The 25,485-nt window shown below is 44.3% G+C and overlaps 1 protein-coding gene across 2 annotated transcripts; it reads left to right on the top strand.

Annotated features, from left to right (window-relative positions):
- The first annotated feature begins 4,069 nt into the window (after window positions 1–4,069).
- Window positions 4,070–24,645, top strand: GCNT4 (glucosaminyl (N-acetyl) transferase 4). 2 transcript variants are annotated; one of them, XM_074994237.1, is made up of 3 exons: window positions 4,070–4,743; window positions 9,433–9,646; window positions 23,277–24,645. In XM_074994237.1, the coding sequence occupies exon 3, from the start codon at window positions 23,278–23,280 to the stop codon at window positions 24,643–24,645; it is 1,368 nt and encodes a 455-aa protein (XP_074850338.1). In that variant the 5' UTR covers window positions 4,070–4,743; window positions 9,433–9,646; window position 23,277. The 2 variants fall into 2 exon arrangements, with proteins under 2 accessions (XP_074850338.1, XP_074850337.1); XM_074994236.1 differs by lacking the exon at window positions 4,070–4,743 and adding an exon at window positions 4,773–5,235.
- Window positions 24,646–25,485: the final 840 nt, after the last annotated feature.

Genomic DNA, 25,485 nt, shown 5'->3' with positions numbered 1-25,485 from the left:
GAACTCTTCTGATTTATAACAGGTTTTCTTCACCATCAGTTAAGAATGAAACTGATTTTTTATAATTAAATCATCTTCTTGCCAGCATTTACGTAGCTTCCTTAGCATGACAGTCTGAATGTAAATCAATATGCTAAATTATTACCCAGAATGTGTATTTAAGACAAAAAAAATTAATTTACAGCAGGCCAAGATAATTGTCAATCCCATACTAATGCTTTGTTCTACTACTGAAACATGTGGCTACTACCAAACGGTGATCTGCATTCAAATTGCCTTCTCACTTTTTTACTTTCTGGATAACAAGAAATAGAAAACATGCAAAGAAACACCCAATACTCCTAACTCCAGAGAATGGGGCAGAGTGGGATACATACACGAAAACATGGCAACTTTTACAGGTAATTGGGGTATGAATTACTGTCTTGAAGGGTAGTTACATACCTCCTTAGGCAAAAGGAGACCAACCATTTGGGCATGAACATGAAAACAGGGAAGGAGAGGGATGCTTCTAGTTAGTGGGCAGTATGTTAATATTGTGCTCTGTCATGCATTTGTAGTCTTTGGTCATTGATAGGCCTTAAAGATGGAAAAAAATACAAACCGTCATGAAGCCAAAAAGTTAAAGGGTTTTGAGTGCTAGGCATTTAATAAAGATCTGTTTCTACTGTAAAAAAGAGGATTCATTTTTGTTAGCTGTTTCAATACAAAATTAGCAAAATCAGTTTTGTTCATGTCTTGTTTAGAGGAGGCTATGGTCTTATTTAAAACAATCTTTAACTGTCAGATCTGCTGTATTGTTTGTTTAGAATGTTTTCTTTGTTATATTTAATAAATTTGATAAAAATGGTAAGGTCTTGACAGTACCATTTTGTTATAGTCAGTATAAACATTATACGTGATCAAAGTGAAGACTGACAGGTGATGACAAAAATATTGGATTACGTGTTGATTCTGAGGGTGGGTGGGGGGCAAAGAATGCAAAGTATTATTTTAAACCATTTTTATTGACTCCCAACATGAAAGTAAAAAAAAAAGCATAATTTTCTTTCTTTTTCTTTTTCTTTTTTTTTTTCAGTGTTCAAATATGCACTTTAAGCAGGTAATAGAGTTCAGGTATTAGTTTGACAGAAAAAAAATATCTGGCCTAACTGCTGATTAATAAAATTAGCAAACCTAGTTTTCTACTTTTCAAATCCACACTCTTTTCATAACTTAGAGATAGGACATGAGAAGGGTGGTATCTTTGTAAATACTTCACTTTTCACTTGAGGTAAGCTTTTCAATTAAAAATGTGCCCCTTTATAATCACCAGCCAAAGAAGCACAGCTAATGCTGGACTTTAGGACATAACTGCAGGATTGTAAGACTCCTGCTTTAGTGAGAATCTAAGGTAGTGCATTACACCCCAGGTGGCAAGCAATGGTGGCTAGTCCTCCAGACCCTTCTGTTTTCAAAACTGGTTGACTCTCTATTTTAATAAATAACTTCTCCTCTCCTTATACTATTAAGGGCAGAGGGGCTTTCAGAGGCCAAGGAACAGTTCAGGAGGCAAAGGGCACATTATAATAAGTGAGGAAGAAAGCACAAGTTACTGACAAAAGACTAAGGATGGAGAGACAAGAAAATATTATGTATAAGAAAGTAGCTGGAAACTAGATCATAGACTATAGATTAATAGATTTTAAGGTTAGAAGGCGCTTACTATGATAGTTTGATCTGCTGAACAACACAGGCCATAGGTTATGAAAAAAACTACACATGGAAGTCACGCAAGGGAAAAGTGACAAAAATTCACCCAGCGCAGGTCTGCCTAAGGATTATACTGGAATTGGTTCACTGGCTCTCTGTGCAGAGGTGAATTTTACCCAGTGGGAACAGAGCAAATCAAGAGACATGGGAGAGTAAAGGCCATGAGGTGGTTAATGATGCAGATAAATACCTATTGGGATTTTCAAAAGCACCTAAGCACCTAAATCCCAAAGGTATTAGGCATCTAGGCACTTTAAAAAATCCCACTAGACAGTCTCTGCATCTTTAGACATCTAAACATCATTAAAAATTGCTTAAAGAGCTCAAATTTTACTATCAAAATACAGTTTAAATGAGCAATAGTGCTAGGAAGGGAGAGTTAATTTTGAATGAGACAAAGATACAAGTGTCACATTGTCTGTAATGACTCATGATCATGTATGCGAACCTCAGGGCAGACTGTCAAAAAGCAGGGCAGAAATCCCAAACTAGCTGTAAATTCTAGAATTAGATTTCGCCAACCCTTTAACAAATGTGAACTTTTAAAGGAAGGCTGCAGTCCTACTATAAAGTGACATACAGTCCCTTTGGGCATCCAGACAAGATGGATTATATGATAGCTGTTTCACTTTGCAGCAAAAATCACAGTAATATTCTAGTTACTGTGAATATTGGAGTTTGGTTGTCTGTTTAGTTGTGTTAGGAGTGTAGAAGGAGGTCTGGGCTTAGCCTCTGGCAGGGAATTTGGGTGCAGGAGGGGCTCAAGACTGGAACAGGGAACTGGAGTGAAAGAACGGGTAGAGAGCTAGGATAGAAGTTCAAGATGTGGGCTCTGACTGGGCACAGCTTACCTCAAGGGGTTCCCAGGCAGTGGCTGAGTGGGGCTAAGATAGGCATACCCCGCCCTGGCCCTGTACCACTCCTGAAAGCAGGCAGCATGTCCAGCAGCAGCTCCTTGGTGAGAGGAGGGACAGTTGGCTACAAGTGCTGCCGCCTCTGCACAGGCAACTCCCTCACATCTCTCATTGGCCATGGTTCCCCATTCCTGGCCAAAAAGAGTTGCGGGGACGTTGCTTTTAGGTAAGGACAGCATGTAAAGACCCCCCACCCCCAGCCTCACCTTTCCCAGTAGCGGCACAGAGCCAGGGATGTGGAGAGTCTGCTTTACGCCTGCTGCACTCCCAAACTGTTTGTGGTCAGTCTTGCAGTTTGGCTGCCAGAATCTCCAGGAGATCGAATCCAATTCTGGGAGACCCCTAGCCAGTGCTCCACACACGGGTGGAAAAAATTAAAAGGAATGACTTTTGTTTTGTGCACCAATATGGACATAATGTGCAGATGTGCACCACCAGCAGAAACCAAAAACATAGAGATAATATATATATATATATTTAAAATAATTACTATAAGAGTAATCACTCCAGCCACCACAGGTTAGGCATTTTAGAACTCACTACAAGTTAAGCCTCTAGTCCAGCAACATCCATCCTCAGGCACCACTGTGGATGATGCTGGACCAGAGAATCCCAGAACCCTGAGATTTGGGCTGGCCTGACCTGGCAACCCCAGCAACTGGGGGCAGGGCACTGTCCAGCCGGGACCAGGAGCAGCAGCCAGAGAGCGGTGGCTTGGGGTGGGAGAGATGTGGCCAGGGCTGGAGAGTGGCAACCCATGGCCAGGGCTGGAGAGCAGCAGGCTGGGACTGGAGAGCAGCAGTCTGTGGTAGGGCTAGGGAGCAGGGGCAGGGGCCAGGAAGTAGCCAGTGTCTGGGAGGAAAGCCTGGGAATGGGGCCAGAGGTCAGCAGGGGATTGACTACCCCTGGTTTGGCAAAATCCCTGGACTGGAACTGCTCAGGTCCCTGACTGTTAGACCAGGGAGGTAGAACCTGTATTAAATTTAAGCATAAGAGAGAAAATAAAAATTATGAAATGCGCAGACCAGTCTAAACCCTAAAATAACATACTTTGAAAGAAGTAAAAGAAATAACAACTACAGTGCAAGTATGTTATGGGGTGGGAGGTGAGTGTGAAAGACTGGTCAAGTGACAGATACACACACACTGTGTGAGAATGTGTTTAAAATTTTGTGGACAGCTCCTTATCCTGTGTGAGTCCTCACCTCTATTTCAGTAAGACTTGCTCAGTCAAACCTCCCCTTTTTCACAGTTATTGTTTTCTCCACTCCACACTTCCTCCTATTGTCATAACTGTCAGAGTCCCCCTCCTAAGGCTTATTTGGACAGGAAACAGCCTGTATTAGTGGAGGATTGATGCCAATTAACATTATCTCAGTGCCTGCCAGAACCATAAACCCCATGCAAAAATGCAGCCCTTTACAAATAAAGAAACCAGCTATAATATTTCTAAGCATGTCTATTTCCAAATGTAGGTCACAAACATGAGAAAGACGTTGAGCTGGACTTCGATTCATTGCTGCAGGGCTTTGAGACTGGAAGCTATGAACATGAGTGGCCTGTTTTAAAAGGCAACAGTTGAGCCTTGGGCTTCCTCCCGCTTTCGGCGCTGCCCTGATTGCCCAAGTAATCCAGAGAGGTGGCAGGGCTCCTCTCTCTCCTCCAGGGCTCGGGAGGCTGATGGGCGCGGGACCGAGTTCCGCTTTCTGCCTCGCCAGGGCTGAGCGACAACTAAGGTGACCAGCGTCGAGGCACAGATCCACACTCGGTTTGCAGACGACGTGCCAGGCGCTCGCTGCTTGCAAAAGCTCCGCCAGGGAGCCAAGCCCTTGGGGCGCGGCGCACAGCAGGAAGCAATTGGCGGGGGCCGGCCTCTGGCACAGCTGGATAGCGGGCCGCGCCCACTGTCACTGGGATGTTCCAGCACCCCTACCTCAGGCTCCTCCGCGCCGAGCAGGCTGACAGAAGCGGAGGCGTCCAGCGCGTCACTGGGTGCTCGGCCCGCCCCGCAGGCAGGCAGAGCCTGCACCGCTGCCTTCCGTCCGCCGCTCACAGCTGCAGCCCGCGCCACTCCGCAGTGAGTTTCGCCCACCCCGGCCGGGAACTTCCCTGCCACCTGGAGCTCGGCGCCGCTCCCCCGCTACCGGGTCACAGCCTCTCGCGGGCTCCGGATCCGCCCGGACGTGGCTGGCTGGGGTGCGGGGCCCCTGGGGAGGAGGAGCCTGGCCGCCCCCACGCTGCGGGGCGCACTTCGGGGCCAGCGGCGAAGTGGCTTCTCCCGCCGGCCGACCGGCGAGTTCACCGCCAGCGCCCTGAACTTTGGCGCAGGCTCCGCCCCTCCGCGCTGGGAGGTGGCGGGCAGATGTGGGGCGGGCTCCTGCGGAGACCAGCGGCGGCCGCAACTTCTGCCTCCTTCCGCTCCCTGCGCCTGGGGCGGACCGAGGGCGCCGGCGGGGGGAGCGGCGCTCCGGCCTCGCTCGGGCTCTTGGCGTGGCCGGCCTCGCGGAGCTGAAGCCGCGGCCAGGCCCCTCAGCCGTGAGGCGCTGCGCGCGCCTAAGCGCCCGCCCAGGTACAATATGAGGGGCTGGGCCCTTTGAAAGCGGCGGGCTAACGGGCCGCGACGTCTCCCTTCAGCGGCCCCTTGTGCTCCCACCATCGCGGGGGGCCCCGTGCAGGGGAGTGGGGGGAGGGAGGTGCAAGGCAGCGAACACACTCCCCTCACAGGCCAGCGTTCAGAGGGAGCCGCTGGTGCCGTGGCTCCCGCCTGTGGGATCCCTGCCCTAAGCAGGGCTTACCCTCCAGGGGGAGCGGCAGCAGCCCGTCTCGCTGCTTGCCTGGTTTTACAACGGGCGGCATGAGCAGCGCTAGCAAAGCTTGTGCAAGCTAAGAGCTCAGACGGTGGCTGCGTTTCTGCTGCGCTACCAGGCGCTGACATGGAAGGGCCATGGATTTGGATGGACTGATTTTTATACTTAGGAAATATAACTGGGAAAGTCAGCGGCGATCGCTAGGCTGCTGGGCCGCCACATTGGTGCTTTTCTGCCTGGTTTTGGAAGCAAGTATTTTTAAGGGAGGTGCAACTTAAGGGGTAGGTCAAGGAGAGCAGATTCCTGAAGGGATACAATTGCCGGGAGCGGGTGAGAACTGTTGCTTTAGCTCGTGAGTTCTTTCAGGCAAGGAATGCTTTTCTCCCTAAAGTGCTGTCTACATTTTTTTGGAACAATATATACAGTTCATGGACAAATCTTTCCAAAGTGATTACATAAGTTAGCGTCCACAATAGGTAGGTGTGTTCAGTGCTGGTTGAAATCTTATTAAGTAATTAGTAATGAATATTCAGTGCCAACGAGTTGCACCAAAAAGGCATGGCACTTATTTTTATTCTTTGCTCTACTTGCCATGCCTTTGTAACTCACCATCTGGACAAAGTGTGTGTATGTATGTATTTGCAGGATAGCTTGTAGGAATAATATTGCACATTTATATTTGCTGTTTGTGCTTTTGCTCTATGTGCCAATGAAATAAATGATGGGCAGAGTAAATTGGGGAGGTGAGGGGGAACAATCTGTAGACCTGATTCTGCTCTCCCCTGCACCTGTTTTACACCAGCTCAATGCCACTGAATGCTCCCCACCTGCTGTAGATGCAAGCAGGAGGAGGATCAAAGCTGTTAATTCAAAATCTTGTATCTTTTATGTAGTTAATGAAATATATCAGGAATCTTCTTCAAAGATGGAGATTCCCTGTTCTTGTCAGTGGTGTATCACTGGAGATTTCTGACAGGAATACTGGATACTTTTAAAGTTAATTTGTGGAGGACTGTCAAGCTCATAAAAATGAAGAACTGGTTTTACTGACTCTGGTCAAACATTCAGATTACTCTGAACTCATTCGGCTAATGCATTTCCAGGCTGACCTGCAGCACTCATGCTTTACTGTTCCAGTCCTAGGCCTTTTTATGAGCAGCGATTGTTAATCATGCCAAATTCTAAGTGGTATTGTAATGGGGAACCAAAATTTACTAAGGAGTTGCTTGAGCTATCTAAATTTGGTTTTTATCATTAGATTTAAGTCTCTACAAAAGAGAGGCTAGAGCATTAATCTATGATAGCACTTACTTCCTAGTACATTTATTCTTATTAAACTCAAGACCAGTATTTTTTCTAGTAAAGGTAAAATGTTAACTTTTTTTTTTAAGTGCTAATGTAAGCAGGAGGACATTTCCCCTTTTGAACAGAGGAGTTAGCAATAAACAGTTAGTGAACTCTCCTTTTTCCTCAATGTCAACCTGATCACTTTATCTCATAGAAAAACACATGCTTTGGGCCTTGGGGGTCAAAATTACCACTGAGGTTCCACATAATACACCAATGCACCTCTGCTGATGTATATCACTATTAGTTCATTTACTTCATACAGCAATGCCGATATATCCCAGTTTAGGATCTAGTCCACAGATGTTTCTCTAAATTATTCCAAGGGGTTTGTGTTTTCTCCTGTGCGATGAGTAGTGTTCCACATACACATCCTAAGGACTGATGCTGGATACATCTGTGCTTAGGTGCAAAGACTCTGGCCTGGTTCTGTGGCCCCGTGACCCTGTTGGGATTTTCAGTAGCACAGATTTTGCTGGAGCTATGCTGCTGGAGCTTCTTCCATCAACTGCATGCCCCTTCACCACCATCCATTGTGTCAATTTCATGATACAGAGGGACAGTGAAAGAATTCTTTGAACTTCAGGCTATGCTGACTATTTTGCAGATTCACATGAGTCTTGGAGAGAGTAGTATGTTCCTAGGCCCTCTCCACTTAAAAATTTCTGATGAGGAGGAGGAGGAAGGGAAAAAGAAAGGTAACATGGGTCTCAGAGCAGGGGTGGTGGAACTTGGGATGCTCTAGGCATGGTGTAGTACCTCTTAGCTTGAGGTGGCTTCCATCATATACAGGTTTACAGTTTAGTTCAGTGGCTTTCAGTGCCCTCACTATTAAGACTGTTCCAGTGCTGCTGTCAGAGGATGTTTGTGCCTCCTGTAAATCAAGAGTGAACACACCAGAGGATAGAAATGAGAATTATTATTTTAAAGACAAAATGGACAAACATTTTCAAGAGCACTTGAGTGTTCTAGAAACCTAAGCTCTATAGAAGAGCAATGAGACTATCATTTTTAAGTTACTTAAGTGCTTTTAAAAATTTGACTCCTCATGCACTGTGTAAGACAAAACAAGATCTTTCCTGCTCCATGGAATTTACCATTCAAAAATAGATGCATAAAAGAAGATGCACTGGGAGACCTAGTTAACCAATTGTAAGTTTATAATGCTTTCTCCCCTCTTTTATGTAGCTGTGTGTGTGTGTGTGTGAGAGAGAGAGAGAGAGAGAGATTTTGCAGAAATTATGATGTTGCTTTTCTGATCTCAGTAACACCTCTGAGATTGAAATATATCTAAATACACATGAACCAACATTTCAAAAACTGAATAGCTGTGCAGAATTTCTCTCTATTTGTGACTGCAACTGCTCCAAAGAAATAAAGCCTGATTCTCTTCCCACTTATGTGGGAGCTGCTTAATAGTGGAGCTACACTTACTTCAAGGGAGTTACTTCTGTTTTACATTAGTGTTTCTGAAAGTGCACTCAGGCCTACTATCCTTCAAAGTAACTGGTGTCTATAAAAAAAAAAATCATTAGAAAAATGACTTTTTTTAACTTGCGGTTCTCCAAAACCATAATTAACACATGGTTTGAACTGGGATGTGGATTTTTAGGTCATTATAGGGTTTTTTTTGCATACTCGTCTTAAATCTAATTCTTGACCACCAGCCGCCCCCTTCTGCCCCTCTACTCTCTGATTTGCTCACCTTGATAATATTTTTGTGATTTGTCAACCTTGATTACTATTTTTGGTTCTCTGTGACTTAAATATTGAGTCTATGCTGATGTGGCTATGGTCTGAAGAAGTGGGTCTGTCCCACAAAGCTCATAAGCTAATAAATTATTCTTAGTCTTTAAAGTGCTAGTGGACTGTTTTTTGTTTTGTTTTGATAGTTTGTAGACTAGCACGGCTTTCTCTCTGTTACTATTCGTAATTTTAAAGTTTGCTACATTGAGCTACAGCACTTCAGGTACCATTGGGGCAGATATTATGTTCCATTTTATGACGCAAGAAAATGAACGACACAGCATTAGCTACTGATAATGGGCCACATCCTCCATGACTCAACAGACCTTGTCAAATCCGGCCCTCCCCTGACTGAGACTCGCTCTTTAAACCCTCCTCTCAAATCCCCCACCCATGCATCTGACAAAGTGGGTTTTTGCCCATGAAAGCTTATGCTCCAAAATATCTATTAGTGTATAAGTCGTCTTGTTGCTTTCGAAAATACAGACTAACTCAGCTACCCCTCTGGTACAGCATAACGTGCTAAGTGTCAGTGTTCTAAGCCTTGAACAACAAGGTTAAGATCAAACTTCTGAGACGGCAGAGTTCTTTTGCGTAGTTCTCCTCTCATCAGGAAAAATTCTGAGCAAGTGTCAAACTCAGGTCATCATAGGTATTTAGAAGATGTCAATAGTTAAAGCAAGCAGTAATGTCACAAAATTCATGCATGCTAAGAATCGCTAGTAGAGGATTTTCAAGCTGTTTACATTATAAACTAAATAATCTGCATCTGAGGAGCTGTGCTTACTACATAACACTTCCACAGCTACTATACTTTAATTAACTATGTACTTTTTTTTAAAAAAAAAAAAAAAAATCCTTTGCAGGCAGGAATGTCCCTCCTGGTCCTCTCGCATATATGGCTGCACACTCGACCTGAAGCACAGTTAAAGAGGATACTAAAGTTTGGAACAGTATTTGTGGGTCTTCAGGAGATGGAGGAAAAGAACTACTGTTGTGTGTCCAGTCAGTCATGGTGTCTCTCGAGCAAAGCTTCCTAGAACACTTTCCCAAGGAAAGACAATAAAGCAAAATAAAAAGGTAAGGTTTGAGTGAGCTTTAAGTAAGGTTGCTGGGTCAGGTGTAAATTGGAGTGGTGAGGACTTCAACACCTGTGTGGAATATTGGCCCTGACATATCTCATCCACAACTAAAGTTCAGACCTCCATAAGGAACTCAGTTGCTGTGTGAGCTGCTTCATGCTGATAGACCTCAGGTAACTAGCTAGCTGAGGATGGCTTATGACACAGTATGTTTCTCCTTCCACTGCAGCTTTGCTAAGGCAAATTCTAAGTTTCCATTGCTTCACAAGGAAGCATTATCACAGAAATGGAGACCAAATTGCACCATAGTAATGTTCTTAGCAAGGATAATGTGTTCAGGTTTTTTTAAAGTCTGGATTTTTGCAGGAGGCAGTATTTCTGCTGTTTCACATCTGGCCAGAATAACCACTCTGAACCAAATATAAGCTTGGTCTTGTGGATGGAGAGATGAGTCTGAGCTCATCCCTCAGCTGTCAATCTGGCATGCTGCCAAAACACTGGTTACCTCACTTGTGAGCACACCTGCCAAGAGCAGAGGGACTTCTAGATTGCTGGTAATAAAAGCTCTTTGCAAGTTTATGTAGCTAGTGACATGAGCAAGGTAGTTCCTGGATTTTCTGTTCTATGTTTTAGGCACTTAGAACTCAGGCTCTAAATCTGGTACAAAAGGCAGTATGCAAGAATGCTTGGGAAAACAATTAACATTAATATGACTGTATAGTTCAGGCTGCTCATGAAAGCTGTAGTAGCATCAGCTTGACACAATTATATTGTAGAGAGATTTTACAAGCTTCTCTGCACAGCCAGTGCACCTCACCACTGACCCAGGTGCTCCCAATATTCTGTGCATGGCCTCCATCCCCTTTAGCAGAGGCTTCATAGTATTGCTGTGAGCATGTCTACCCTATAATAAAAGAGCCACACAGTGTGACTGTGGCAGGCCTGGGCTTATGGAATGTGGGCCGTGGGGCTATAAAACTACAGTGGGCCAGTCTGGGCTGAGGCCCGGGCTCTGAGACCTGACCCCTTCATGGTGTCTCAGACCAGGCTGCAACGTGAGCTCAGAAGTCTACACTGCACTTCTTAGTTTCATGAGCCAGAGGCCACTGGCCTGAGTTCTGAGTCTTGGTGATGTGATACTTTTATTGAACTACAGATGTACGTTCTGATGTGAATAAATATGTTCTAGAGCTGAGGGTACAAAAGTGAAACCCTTAAGATAGGATTATACCCACCACTACAGAAATATGAACAGAATCAGCAGTGGACTCCATGTGGAACATTACTGAATTCTTCCCTAGTAGGGTCAACATGACAACACATTGGGACTGCATAGTTGGCAGACCTGTTTGAGTCACTGAAGCAATTATATGCTGTGCATGCTGCAAAGAAGCTATAACAGAATGTATCTAGCAGCATCAGAATTCCTTATGATCACAAATAATCTCTTACAAAGATGCCACCAATAAACATTTGAACAAAGATTAGAAATGTCAATTCATCAGGAAGGTTGGACAATTAAGCTGGGTAGAAACAATTAAGCACAATCTGATCATTGGCATGCTTGTCCATCTGGACAGTGAGATCCAGCACTATGGTTCAGGTGACTTTCAGGCCTGAGTTACCAATGGACCTCATTAAATCTGTACACTTAAGTTTTCAATAAGTGCTCTGAAGGTTTATCCCTTCCCTTTGGGGTAGAACTGATCTTAATATGTAACACAAAGAGGACGAAATTTGGATTTTTGTTTAAAAAATGGCTTATGCTATGTGTAAGTATTGGTTTAATTCTTTGAAACCGGTTAATTCTGAAGTGAACAGTATGTCACCTGGGGACTGGCTGTTTTTTCTAGTGTTTCACATAATCACTTCAGAGCCCAATCCAAGGGAGCAGTGAGGCCTTCTAGAAAGGACTGGGTGGTGAGAAATCTAGGGAAGAAGTTTTTATTTGTCTTGCATTTTTCAGTAGAGGATCACTGTTACTACCACTACTTCCTCCTTTTCCTATGGCCTGCTCTTCTGATGAAACCCACTTCCCTCATTGCTAGTTCTAGAAGCAGCTGCTTGCATGGGAAGCAGGCAAGAAACAGTACTGTATAAAAAATGGTCTGATACAAGGAGTTACCAATAAGAGCAGGAAGTTAAAGTATATGGTCAAATAGATAAGACGTGTGATGTGTGAAAAGGCCATTGGCAGCTCTCTGAGTTACACAAAGAGCCTGGAATTTGCTGTTCTTTTGTGTACACGCAGTGTATGGTAACAATAGTAGTAGTAATCAGAAGCTTCAGTAAAAACGTTAGAATCTCCCAGTAACCCAGATGCTTCCTATGTAAATGACATGCATCCATGTCTTCAGATATAGCCACACCAGCAGGCTACAGATTGTTAGTAGCCTTTTCACGATAAGCCCCTAACAATGTTTAGTTCATTTGAAACTATTAACCCTTTCTTGCCCTGAACCCCAGCTGAAATAGCAGTGCTGTCACTGAGCAGGTTAAGACAATGTCCTCAGTATGCTGCCCCTCCTTGAACAAACTTTTGGGTCAGGATGATGTATCAATCCATCAGTGGTATCTAGTTTGCTCATAGGTTTTGGACCAGAGTGTGGGTCACTCATGCTTTCTGTTCTTGATTAATGCAGAAATACACCTGCAGTCTTGGTCCTGAAATTCCAGACTCTTGTCATCCACAGCAATTTCAAGAGAGCACACCTCATACACAACTTCTGTGGGCTAGTTTAACTTCACTGACCTCCCAGGAGTTACTCTCAGTTGAGGTCAGAAACTGAATGAATTAGTACTCCCAATAGTCAGATCACTGCAAGTCACAAGTAGCTTAAAGAATTTAGATAGCTGTTGAGACAGGTCCTACCCACTGATTAAGTAGCTAGATTACAAAATACAAACGGAAAAGGAAGAAAATAGGATGGTGGATTTTTTTCCAAAGTAGCCTATAAACAAAAGTCAAATTTAAAAGCTCTTCAGTGAGATTAATTCTTACCACACTGGAAACATTCATGTACTTCTAGTTGCTGTGAAATGTTCCTCAAAATCATTGATAATAGTGCAGTACAGTGAAATTTCCATCTCACAGAATAGGATTTTTGTAGTATAGTATGTGCTAGCCTATACACTTCTCTTGCAATATAGTCAATAACGTTATCTTCTGTTCACAAACTATAGGTCAAATTCTTTTCACAGCTGTGGCTCTGTAACTTGAATAAGAGCTGGATGCTTGCAAAGGCACGTGCAGTGAGGGGTGTGCTGATTGCAGATAATATTGACTGTTGAGAGCCGTGCATACCCTGTGCATTGTCAAAGCACTGCTGCAGTTCAGTCAGCACGCCCTGCACATTCTAGGTACACAAGCACAATTAGTGAAACTACCCTGCAGCAGAAGACTGTCTTGATTTACAACAATCCTGCAGCTCACAGAGATGATGGGCTGCTCATCTGGCCCATTCACTAGTCTAGGTTGCACATTGCTGCCCTGAACTCAGTTCTGTTCTTGGTTACACTGCTGAAACCCAGTGATATGAGGATAACTGAGGTCAGAATTTACCCTGCCCCCTTTCCGAAGCATCTGTGAGTAGATTAATTTTTGTTAAATGTGTACATGGAAGGATCTTGAGCCTATATTCCTGTCTTTATGAATGGGAAGCTGTCATCATCCTTTGAATCAGTGGTATCAAGCCTGATGTTGGAACTTATTACTTCAGAGAAGTCAGGAGTCCACAATCCACGCTTAGCAGGGACAGGTTCTCTGCCTTGTTGCACTTCCTTTATGTCTCTCGGGCTGAGGAACAGCAGGGCAGTGTCAGTAGGTGTACTGAGTGCTCCTGCCTCCTATCAGAATCCTGGCTATAGGGGAAACAGTGGAAGGCATTGGGGGAGATGAGGTTACTAAACGTATTCAAATATTTCCCATTTAGAAATCAACAGGTATGGCTTTGGGAAGGCTTGCTGAATTCCTAGTCAAAACACACATTTTCTTAACCCAGTCATCTCTTATGGCCACAGTTTAGAGCCTGGAGGGCTGGAGTTGGATTCCCCTGCTTTGGACACAACTGACTTCCGCTCTGACAAGCTGCAGCTATGCATACGTCAAAAACATCTTCAGATGAACAGTCCTAGATCTGAGCATTTTACTGACAATGGTACCATAAATAACAAGCAGTCCTGAGGCACCTTATAGACTAACAAATTAATTAGGTCAAGAGCTTTTGTGGGCAAAACAGACTTCCTCATATGAAAAGTCAGTAAATCTGGGGGGAGCTTGTAAACTCCATACAGAGCAACCAAGACTGTTGAATGTTATCGGAGATGTCTACTCTTGGTGGGCAGGGTGCTGAAGAATCCTGCATTTGTCAAGGAGGCAGGTTTGAGTCCCCTACAGAAAGTGTAGGGTAACTGTTCCTCTGGAGCCATCTAATATCCATATGGGATTTTGGGGAGATATGTAGAGAAGTCCTATGCTGTTGTTCCAGATTCAGAGCTCCTGTCTTCTGCTGTCAGCAACCCAGGAGGAAACTCCCTCATCCATAATTGCTTTGAGAATTGTTTTTGAATTGTATGTGTTGTGGGAAGGATGCAGTTTTAACTGTCCATCATGGAAGGTGACTGAAGCGGTATTAACTGGACTTGTTGCTGCTGTCTTGAGGGGGTAATGTGTACCTTTGTACCTCTTTTTTCAAACTTTTTCCCGTGAAAGCAAAGACCTGTGTCCACAGAGGGTCCTTCCGCAGGGTTCAAAGTTAGGGAGGGGGCAGGAGTGGAGGAAGGATTCAGTGAAAGCTGTTGACTCCCACTCTGCACAGGATGGGAGAGATTTGCATGCAGAGACTCTCTGCGTTGGTCTTTAAAGATCTTGTTCCTGATTGTGACAGAATCTGACTGGCCTCCCACCAAGGGATATTTGGAGAAGCTTGCGGGGTAGGTTGTGCTAGGCACATGGTACTGTATTTAAAGAGCTGTGACTCAGTTGAGTTACTGCAGTGATTATCATACTTTACCTTTATTTAGCACATTTTTCCAGAAGAATCTCAGGAGCCAGTTTGTGTTTACATTGTGTGGTGCCTTGTCTGGAGCTTCACAAGTCAATGGATTAGTCTGTAAACTAATATTTAGGTGTGTCTGTGTGTGTCTCAGTAGGATTTCAACACCTCGTTATGCTAACTCTTAGCTTAATAAAATAATCATAGTTTGGTTCTGCCTTCATAACTCTGACCACACTGCAGTTTTTGCCCCAATATAACTATATGAGTTCACACTCACAACACTGATGCACTGCACTGGTGAGAGTCTGTGACTTACCTAGGTCAATTACTGGCATAAGATGTACAGGTGTAAGTCCTGTTTCGCACTCGTGTGCAACGAAGAGGATTTGCACAGGTCTAACTTTGTCAATGTGGCTACATCAGCACAGACTTCTGCGGCCTGCCCAAGATGGTGATGACAGCTGAGGAACACTTGCTGCTTTGGAAGGGGAGGATCCTTTTCTCACACTGCATTTACAGCAGTGAAATTCTACTGGCTTTGTTGAAGCAGTTCACGATTTTCTCCAGCATGAGATGTGTCCAGCTAGTATCCTATAGGCAACAAAAAAGGAGGTGGATGGGGGATTAAGGTGAGCTCTTGTGAAGCTTATAATGTGGGCACACTTCAGGGGGAAGCCCCTGGCAAACTGCAGAATTCCTCCCCAGCCTCTGGAGGAGTGCATGGTGAAGCAACAGCACGTCACCAATTTTAAGTGTATACAGTAAGGTCCCTACATTTGCAAGTGCGACATTTGTGAATTCAATTATTTGTGAACGCCAGTTCGCTGGGGCTCCAGGTGGGGAGCACTGGCAGCTGCTACTTCCTCGGGGCACCCGTATTCACAGAAATTGACATTTGCGAAGGTTCTGAAGTCAGAACCCTGACAAATGTAGCAACCCTACTGTAGTTGTACCACCATACCCTAGCTCAACATAAATGGCTTGGAGCCCTGAGCCTCATGGGATGTATCAGGCAAGCCAGGGTCTGGATCCAGACTATGGGCTCTGCCAGGGCTGGGAAGCAGGAAGTGGCTCCAAGTCTCTGCTGCTGCATACTGCTGTTCCCCCAGTCTGGAGAAGTAAGGGAGAGCAGCAGGTGCCTTGGCTCCCCATGCTGCTGCTTGGATTGGCTAGAATTCCAGCCAGGGCAATAGAGTGCAGTGCAAGGGGGAGCAGAGCCATGTGCATCTGAATGTGAACAGGTAAACTATACCCCATCATCTTGACCCAGTGCCCCTTGACCACTCCTGACCCCTCCCTCTCAGACCCCACACCCAAACCCTCTACGCCCCTGCCACTCAGGCTCCTCATCCCCACCCTGACCCTGTCCTGCTGGACTCCACACCACTCACTGCTGTTCTTCCAGTCAGGGGAAGAGGTGGAGCAGCAGATGCCTCAGCGGCCAGAATTCCAGCCAATCAGAGCAGAGGAGGGTAGTGCTGGGCAGCAGATTCATGTGCCTCTGGGGGTGAGCTGGTAAGCAGCATGCTGCATCATCCAGAGCATCACCTCATGACTTTGCCTGTATCCTCTCCCATCCAAGCCCTCCACTCCCACCCCATTTCTGCTGCCTCTCCCGTGGACCCCACATCCCAAACCCTCCATGCCCCTCCTGTCTAGACCCCACATTCCTCCTCTAACATTTCCCTCCCTGCCAGATACCCCTTCTGAACACTGATCCTGCCCTATTTCTCCCAGCCCTTTATCTCTACCCTAACCCTTCTTTTCCAGACATCACACCCCAAACCCTCCTGCACCCTTCCACCTACACCCACACTCTCAACCTGCTCCTGCACCCTTCCTCCCACCCAGACCCCCATAGCCCTAGCCACCATATAATTGGGACCACATCACTGAGGATTTTTTTTTTTTGGCTTCTCACCTGTGTGGCCTCCACCTGATTTGTCTGTGTCAGTGACCCGACCCAAAATAGTTTTCTTCACCCTTGTCTTGGGGACTATCTTTAGGCAGATAGAGGAATTAAACCTACCAGGTGGCACCCAATAAGATGGAGCCCTCCAAAAGAAAATAATGACTTCCATCCCACTGCCTATCAAAGCAATACTACGTAAGGGATATGTAAAGGAAAATAACTGCCCCTGCTTGCAACAAGACTCTAATGGATTTAAAGACAAGCTTAGAGAAATAAGCACCAGAGGTATGTTGTTAGGTGCAGCCGGACACCACACCCCAAACCCTCCTGCACCCTTCCACCTACATGCACACTCTCAACCTGCTCCTGCACCCTTCCTCCCACCCAGACCCCCATATAATTGGGACCAGATAATTGAGGACTTTTTTTTTTTTTTTTTTTTTGGCCCACAGCCCTACTCATGACTGACATTTCTCTCTCATCTGTTCCCCTGAGGAATAAATGATATGTGCAGTGGAGTGTTGTATTTTCATCAGGTTTTGTTTTGTCTTTTAAATACACATGTTGCTTTGTGTATGTTAGAGCAGACACATTGGAAAAAATGTGGTGCTGTCATCATCAGCTATAGGCTCAGTGGCCATTGGTGTCTTATGCCTCCCTCACTATTTCCTTCCATCTTTCCCAGTCCAGTGTAGAGTGGCTTAGTTCCTGTAGACTAGCTCTCCTACAATCTACTATCTCAGCTACCCACTCTCTGTGGGGTCTGCCTCTCCTGTTTGAACCATCCATTATGCCCAATACCAGGGTCTTGACCTTTTGCTGCTTCATTCATTTTGCAGATATGCCTGAATAGCTGTAACTTCCATTGTATAACCTTCTGCAGTAGGTTCTCTTTTGGCTGTTTCCTTTATAATTCCTCATTGGTGACTTTCTGCATGCATTCTGTTTTCAGGATTTTTATATAACAATACCTCTCGAATGCCAATATCCTTCTCATAGAATCTTTCATTATCACCCATGTCTCACATCTGTACAACTTGATGCTGCTTACACACGTTTTCAAGATGCTCAGCTTCGTTCCTAAGTTAATCGCTTTGCTTTTCCAGACCTTATCCATCGTCTTCAAACTCATTCTTGCTTTCACTATTCTAGTTGCTATTTCCTTCTTACAATCTAGATCATATGTTATGTTGCTTCCCAGATTTGTGAACTTCTCTAGATTAACTCCCATCTACACTGATCTTCCTTCCTATTTCCTTCTCTCCAAATGCCATTGTCTTTGTTTTATCAATGTTCATAATCAGTCCGTATCACTTCCCTTCCTTTTTTAATACCTGTACCGTTCTTGCTAGCTTCTCCTCATCTTTCTTGATAGCTATATCACCCACAAACTTTAAGTTGTTAATTCTCATCCTGTGCACTGATATCCCTTCTTTGATCTTATCCATCGCTCTTTCTAGGTGCGTGATGAAGATACTCGGCAATAGCGGATCTCCTTGTGTCATACCTCTACCAATTTCCCAATTCTCCACACATTCTCACTGCTGCCTCCACGTTGTGATTGATATACTTCAACAACCATATCAGTTTGCTATCCACTCCACATGACTCCAACATCCCCCAATTCACTTTCTGATCTATATTGTCAAATGCCTTCTGAAAATTGACAAAGCAATTCTAGATGTTCTTGTTCATTCATTGAGCTTTCTCCACTATCAGTCTTAGTGCCTATGGGGTACTTCTATCTTTCCTGACTCTTGCTTGCTCATCTGCTAGACGTTCTGTGATCTCTGTCTGTCAGTATCATCATCAGCACTTTGCCTAGATGACTTTGTTAGGCAATCATTCTATAGTTCTTGCACTGCAGTGCACTTCCTTTCTTGTGTGTTTTCGCTAGTGCAGATCTTGTCTGTTCCTTAGGTGCCTTGCCCTTCCATGCTATTACATAGTTGGTGTATTTCCTGAATCATGCTTTCTCTGCCATATTTAATCATCTCTCCTGTAGTCTTATCATTTCCAGGGCCCTTGTTGTTCTTTAGTTGTTTCTGCTTCCTCCTTCAAAATGTCAGGCTCGGTGAGATATCTTTTTCAGTTCTTCAATCAGCCTCTCTGAGACACTAGGGTCCAGTTGTGCTTTGTACAGACAGGTACAGTATCTCATCCATCACTGTGCAACCTCCTTGTTCATGAGCACATTCATTCTCATCTTTGATCACCATCTGCTTTGGCTGCCACTTCGTATTAATATTCCTGATCATCTTATACACCTCTCTGGTCTTAACTCACTGTAATACCACTCTGTCTTCACACCGCTCCTCTAACCGTTCTGCCTTGTCTATTCTGGCCACTTTCCTTATCTTGATGCATTTCGCTCTATATTGCTGTTCTGCCCTCTTGGAAGAATCCCTTCTGATCTTACTGCTCTGTTCTCTTGGACCGACTTCAGCATCTCCTGTGTAGTCCACTTCTTATTGATCCTCTCTTCTGAAATCGTCTGCTGAATTGCCTCTTCTATCACTGTGGCTATCGCTTCAACTCTTACCTAGGTCTTTCTCTGTGCCCTCGTTCCTGATCTCTGTGAGCACTGCTCCATACACATTCCCTATTTCTTTCTTGCCTAGCTTTGCCATATGTCTCTTGTTTCTTGAACTGTCTCTTTTCTACTCTTTCTTGAGTTTCATCTTAATGTTCGCAGTCAGTAGGCTGTGGTCCAAGTCCATGTCTACTTCTTGGAAAGTTTGGCACTGAGATGCTGCCCATTCTCTTCTTACCAAGGTCATGTCTATCATGGTTTTTGGACTTCCCATCATTGGATTGCCATGTCTGCTTCCTATAGTCCTTTTGTTGGAATCTCGTGTTGCTGATCACCATTTCATGCTCCATAGCAAACTCTAGTAGTTTCTTGCCTCATTTGTTTCTTTCTCCATATCTAAACCTTCCCATAACTCTCTCCCAACCTTCGATATTTGTTCTGACCTTTGCATTCCCATCTTCTCTGATCAACACCTCTCTCTTTGGTATCTCCTCAAGTGTCTTTATCAAGTCTGCGTAGAATGGCTCAATCTCTTCCTCCGTGCTATCTGACACGGGTACATGCACCTGAACGACTGAGATGTTGAATGGTTTCACTTTGAATCTTGCTACCATCATGCTTGCACTCACAAGTTTGTATCCTAACAATGCTCCTGTACCTCTTTTTGCTAAGAAGGAATTCTACTTCTGCCTCATGCTTGGTTTCATTCCCTGACCAAATGAGTTCGCAACTGCACATCTCTCCCAATGCCATCCAACGCATCTCCACCAGTCCAAGTATATCGCATCGGCATCTTTGTCCATCTCCTTTCAAAGCAGCTCTAACTTTCCAGTCACCCATAGCATTCAGATGTTCCATGTTATGATTGATAGTAATGCATTAGCTGTAATTTTCTTTCGGGAGCCAACTTATTGACCCAACCCTAATCACTCGATTGGTGTCGCAGACCTTATTTATCTGGGTGAGGTCTGAACCAGCATCTTTTCAGTTAGTCATACTGGCATCATATTTCATTTGTATCATAATATGACCAGCAGATCGACACTCATCTGACCAACCCTCCTCCTTTATCCAGGCTTGGGACTGGCATGGAACCCCTTGAGGCTTCATGGTGTAATTATATGTTGTATACTTGGAATTAATATTAGCAAGTTGGCCTGCTAACCCCAGGGTTAAGAGTTTAATCCTTGAGGAGGCCATTTAGGGCTCTGGGGCAAATAGATTTAAAAAAAAAAAAAAATGAATGGTGCTTGGTTCTGCCAAGAGGGCAGGGGACTGGACTCAACCTCCTGAGGTCCCTTCCAGTTCTATGAGATGTGTATCTCTAAGTGATGAACTGGCCCCTGAGGAAGCTTGGTCTCCTGCGCTGATGAGGTGGACAGGTCCTTTCTGCCAAAGGGACAGAGTTGTTAACCATAGTTTTCATCTGAGAGATTTTAAGCAGTCTTTTAGATATGCTTAGTGGCCTGCCCTCAGCATCTTGAAAATAAGAGTAGAGACCTTGATATTTTTTTTTTGATTTCATATTCTATGGAAAGCAGGAGAGGGAGCAGAGACAGGTCTGATGTGCTTGCAGTTATCATGTTAAGAAGTGCTGCAGTGTTCTCTGGTAGCTGGCATTTCCTAAGGTTTGATAGCTTCATGCCCAGGTTTATCCCTTTGCTATAACCCAGCTGGGAGGCACTGAAGTCTGTGGCCAACTCCTCATACATTCTGATGAGACAGAGTCTCCTGGCCAATAGGAGATGGTGGAAAGCATTTCTCTCAGATGCTGCTGTGTGAGATCTTAGTATCAGTGAGAAATCCAATAGCAGTCCTAAGCTACAGACTGAATTGACCAATTGGGTGAATGTGCCTCGAGTCAAAGGACATTGCCCCTTGGCCGCAAATTTTTCAGTGTGTTTTCCTCTTTCTGCCAGCAGGGCTCAGTTTCAGCTAGTAGTTCATCCATTAACTGATCTCACCCAGGCTGTGCCATCTCGGTAGTACTTCAGTGCCTTCTATCTGGGTTATAGCAAAGGGATAAACCTGGGCATGAAGCTATCAAACCTTAAGAAACTCCAGCTACCAGAGAACGCTGCAGCACTTCTTAACATGATAACTGCAAGCACATCAGACCTGTCTCTGCTCCCTCTCCTGCTTTCCATAGAATATGAAATCAAAAAATCAAGGTCTCTACTCTTATTTTCAAGATGCCTAGTGGCCTGCCCTGAGCATATCTAAAAGACTGCCTAAGTCTCTCAGATGAAAACTATGGTTAACAACTCTGTCCCTTTGGCAGAAAGGACCTGTCCACCTCATCAGTGCAGGAGATCAAGCTTCCTCAGGGGCCAGTTCATCACTTAGAGATACACATCTCATAGAATTGGAAGGGACCTCCAGGAGGTCATTGAGTCCAGTACAGTTCCTGTTGTGTTCCTATTGGCCAGTTGGCTACTGAGGTGAGGTTTTCCTCCAGCCACAGTAGGGATGGAGAGGAGCTGCCTCTGCAGCTCTGTGCTGACCCCAGGGAAGTGTCGAGCCTCAGCAGAAGTAGTGCAGGGGCCACAAGGGAAGCTCTGAGCCCCAACAGAAGCTACACACGGGTGTGGCGGGGTATAGGGGAGCAAAACCCTGAGCATTGGCAGAAGCCACGGTGGGGTGGGGGGATAGAGGGAACCCAGTCTCCAGCAGTAGCTGCACATGGGGTGAGGGAGAGAAGACCTGAGACGCAGCAGAAGTTGCATGGTGGAAGAGGAGGCAGCTTTAGGTAACTCACATAGGGTCCCATAAAGTGTTTTTTAAAAAAAAAAAAAAAAAAAAAAAGACCATCTCTTTCTGTCCCATATCTGGCCTGAATCCGGGTCACGCCTGATCTCACAGCAGTTTTGCAAACCAAAACACAATAGTATTTCCTTTGCATGTTTGTTTAAGATGGCTTTGCCACAGCAGTTTGCCTGTATAGCTTTTGCTGACTACGGTTCTAAATTTTTGGAATTCAACAAAATGTGTGACCATAAGGTAGCAAAGTTGGCAGCTCTTTCCCTTTCTGTTAACCACACAACCATATGGGTAGCAAAACAGCTCCTTTTAGAGAGGAAACATTGGAGACTGTTCTATGCCTGAGCAGTTCCATTAAGAGGGAAAATGGAGTTATATCTAATACAGCACCTGGATGCAGCCTCCTGTCTCATTTTAGTTCAGTAATAGACACAATGTTCTTCACGCTTTGCAAATAAAAACAAAAATACACACGGAGAAAAGCTGATCGTGTTTCACTTTCATTGCAGTAAAACCCAGGTTTGAAAGCTATTACATAGCAGATGGGTGTGAATATGCTGTTTGTATAATGAAAACCTCAGCTGTGCCTTTGCAGTAGTCTCCTGGAGCTCCAGGAGGCATCTGTCAGAGCTATCATCCAGTCTCACCTCCCCTGCCTTTGCCGCTGATGGTGCCACCATCCAGAAGAAGCCCTTACATTCAGGGAAGGGCAAGCTCTTCTGTGCAAGGCTCCATTATCTCTCCAGGTATCATACACCCACAGCCAGCCCCAGTGCTGCTGTGAAAGAGGGTGCTCTGTCTGATTTTTTTTTTAAAGCACTTGCTTTAATTCTTCATTTTTGTGTTCAAAAAGCAACATCTAAAGTATCTGAACAAAATAAATAACCACTATTAATTGACTTGTAGCAAAATAGCTGATGGTTCTTAACCTGTTGCCATTGAATTCAGTAGGATTTTAGACAAGGCCCTAAATTCAGTCCGACCACTGTTTAGCAAGAGATGGAAATTGCACTTCTGCAGCACCAGGAGCTGCCACTGGATTCTTCACTGAGGGAGGACAGGTAGAGGTGAAAGGGGAGTTGACAAATAAACTGTGATCTAGATCACAGTTTCCGGTGAGTTAAGGATATCTAACTCTGCAAGGTGTTCCATTGACTTACTGGGTTAATTCATCATGAGGAACAGCTGGGTGCAAATAAAACTGGCAGAAATGGGCCCTAAATTAATATGCCTATAATTTGCTACCATGAAGTGGGGTTTAATATAAGAAAGTAATAGTGTTTTCAGTATTCCAAATTTCTACTGGCTTTTTTTTTTTCAGCTGTAGCCAGATCAAAGTGGATGTTTTTCTAGCAAAAGCTCTAATTGTTGTTAGTGGAAGTTCTTTCTGTGATTAGAATCTCACTAGATTTATATCTTCCGACAGAATGAAGAGACATAAGTGTCCCTGCAAGTATCCCATGAGACAGAAGATCCTGATCCTGTTTTTAACAGTGGGGCTACTTGCACTTCTGAAACTCCTTAATGTTGAAAGATTCTTATTCCCTCACAAAGGTATTTATTTAGTTGAGCACTTTTTAAGCACTTCTTCTTATGTTAAAAACAAGTACTCCCATCTTAGAAATGATTTCCAGTATGAAATTAACTGTTCGTGTATATATGAGCAAGAACCTGATGAGATTGGTAGAAGTTTAGAGATAAGAAGAAAAGATATTATTGATTTAGATGATGAAGATGTTATAGCTATGACCAGTGATTGTCAAGTATATCGTACACTTAGAGGATACCACCTAAAGCCTGCTTCCCTGGAGGAGGAAAGTTTCCCATTAGCTTACTCTTTGGTTGTTCATAAAGATGCAATAACAGTTGAAAGACTCATACACACAATATACAGCCATCAAAATGTTTACTGCATCCATTATGACCAAAAGTCCACTAATACTTTCAAATGTGCGATGGACAATTTAGCTAAGTGCTTCCCCAATATTTTCATTGCATCTAAACTGGAGACAGTGGAATATGCACACATATCTAGGCTCCAAGCAGATTTGAATTGTTTGTCTGACTTGATGAGGTTGTCAGTTCAATGGAAGTATGTTATTAATTTGTGTGGTCAAGACTTCCCGTTGAGGTCAAACTTTGTATTGGTATCTGAACTGAAGAAACTCAATGGAAGAAACATGCTGGAGTCCATAAAGCCAAGTAGTAGCAAAAGGGAGCGATTTACATATCACTATGAACTTAAGAGAGTGCCTTATGAATACATGCAGATGCCTGTAAAAACCAACATTTCTAAAGATCCACCACCTCATAACATTGAGGTTTTTGTAGGCAGTGCCTATTTTGTTTTAAGTCGGGAATTCATCCACTATATCTTTGAAAACCCTCTGGCTAAAGACTTTTTTGAATGGTCCAAGGACACTTATTCTCCAGATGAACACTACTGGGCAACTCTTGCACGTGTGCCTGGAACACCTGGGGAGATTTCAAGGTCAGCTGATGACATAACAGACCTGCAAAGCAAGACTCGCTTGGTGAAATGGAATTACCTAGAGGACCACTTGTATCCTCCGTGTACTGGCACCCATCTTCGCAGTGTGTGCATCTATGGAGCTGCAGAATTAAGGTGGCTTATAAATTACGGACACTGGTTTGCCAACAAATTTGACTCCAAAGTAGACCCTGTTTTAATAAAATGCTTGGCAGAAAAACTTGCTGAACAACAGAAGGAATGGGTTGACTTGTCTTCTGAAAGCTCTTTCATGCGCAGAAGTTTGGCAGATAATTCACTATAGCAGTAAACTCCACTTAGGAGTCAGTGTTTTGTTATCCAGAGTCTGAGGCTCCACTGCCTTGACTTTGTACAATCATTTATGGGGTGCATAAATGCTACCACATCAGAATACTCCTTCTGCACCAGTGTAAACTTCTTTTTAAGGTGCAGTAGAGAATCAGGCTCCCAGGCATGGAGTTATGTCATGCCTTTGAAGGTTCATTATATTATTCACCATAGCAACACTGTGTTCTCACAACTTTTCAAAATGTTTTTTAATGAAAATCAGCTCCGCTTCTGAGTGCTTTGGGGGGGGGGGAGGGCGGGCTTTGGCACTACCTGTGGTAATGAAATGCTTCAAATTGAGCCTGCCTCTGCAACTGCTGTGATAATTCCTCATGTCTGTCGTCCTCACACTCCTCCTTCTTTAAAATATTTGAAGTTCCTGGAATGATATCCAGGTCTGCTACCTCAGGAAAGCTGGAAGTAAAAACCCAGCTTCTGAACAAAACTAAAATGATTCTAAAGATAAAAGTCTGATGACCACTGAGCCACAGGGCTGACCCTCTGACTCCTCCACTCCCAGGCAATGGGAGACAAGGGTGCTTTGCCTTTTGCAGGATTGCTTCATAACAATGATCTTTGCGGTATGAATATGATTGATCCTGAAGCCTTTCCGGTTGTATTAGAAGAAGCAGTGTTCTCATCTGTCTCTGGACCTAGTTTTCCTCTCTATTAATGTTATTCTTCCACCCACTTTTCCATACCTGTGAACTTTGTGGTTGAGAGAGGCAGCATTACACAGGGCAGTTCTTTGACACCTGTATGTGTTTACCACAGATGACAGCTTGGAGAGAAATCA

The sequence above is a fragment of the Carettochelys insculpta genome, chromosome 5 (genome assembly GCF_033958435.1).
Source record: "Carettochelys insculpta isolate YL-2023 chromosome 5, ASM3395843v1, whole genome shotgun sequence".
NCBI classification, from domain to species: Eukaryota; Metazoa; Chordata; order Testudines; family Carettochelyidae; genus Carettochelys; species Carettochelys insculpta.
The sequence above is the reverse complement of the archived record's forward strand: the minus strand, read 5'-3'. Positions and strand labels throughout refer to the sequence as shown.

Excerpts from the sequence above, each read along its gene's own strand:
- GCNT4 (XM_074994237.1), top strand. The coding sequence starts at position 23,278 with ATGAAGAGACATAAGTGTCCCTGCAAGTATCCCATGAGACAGAAGATC.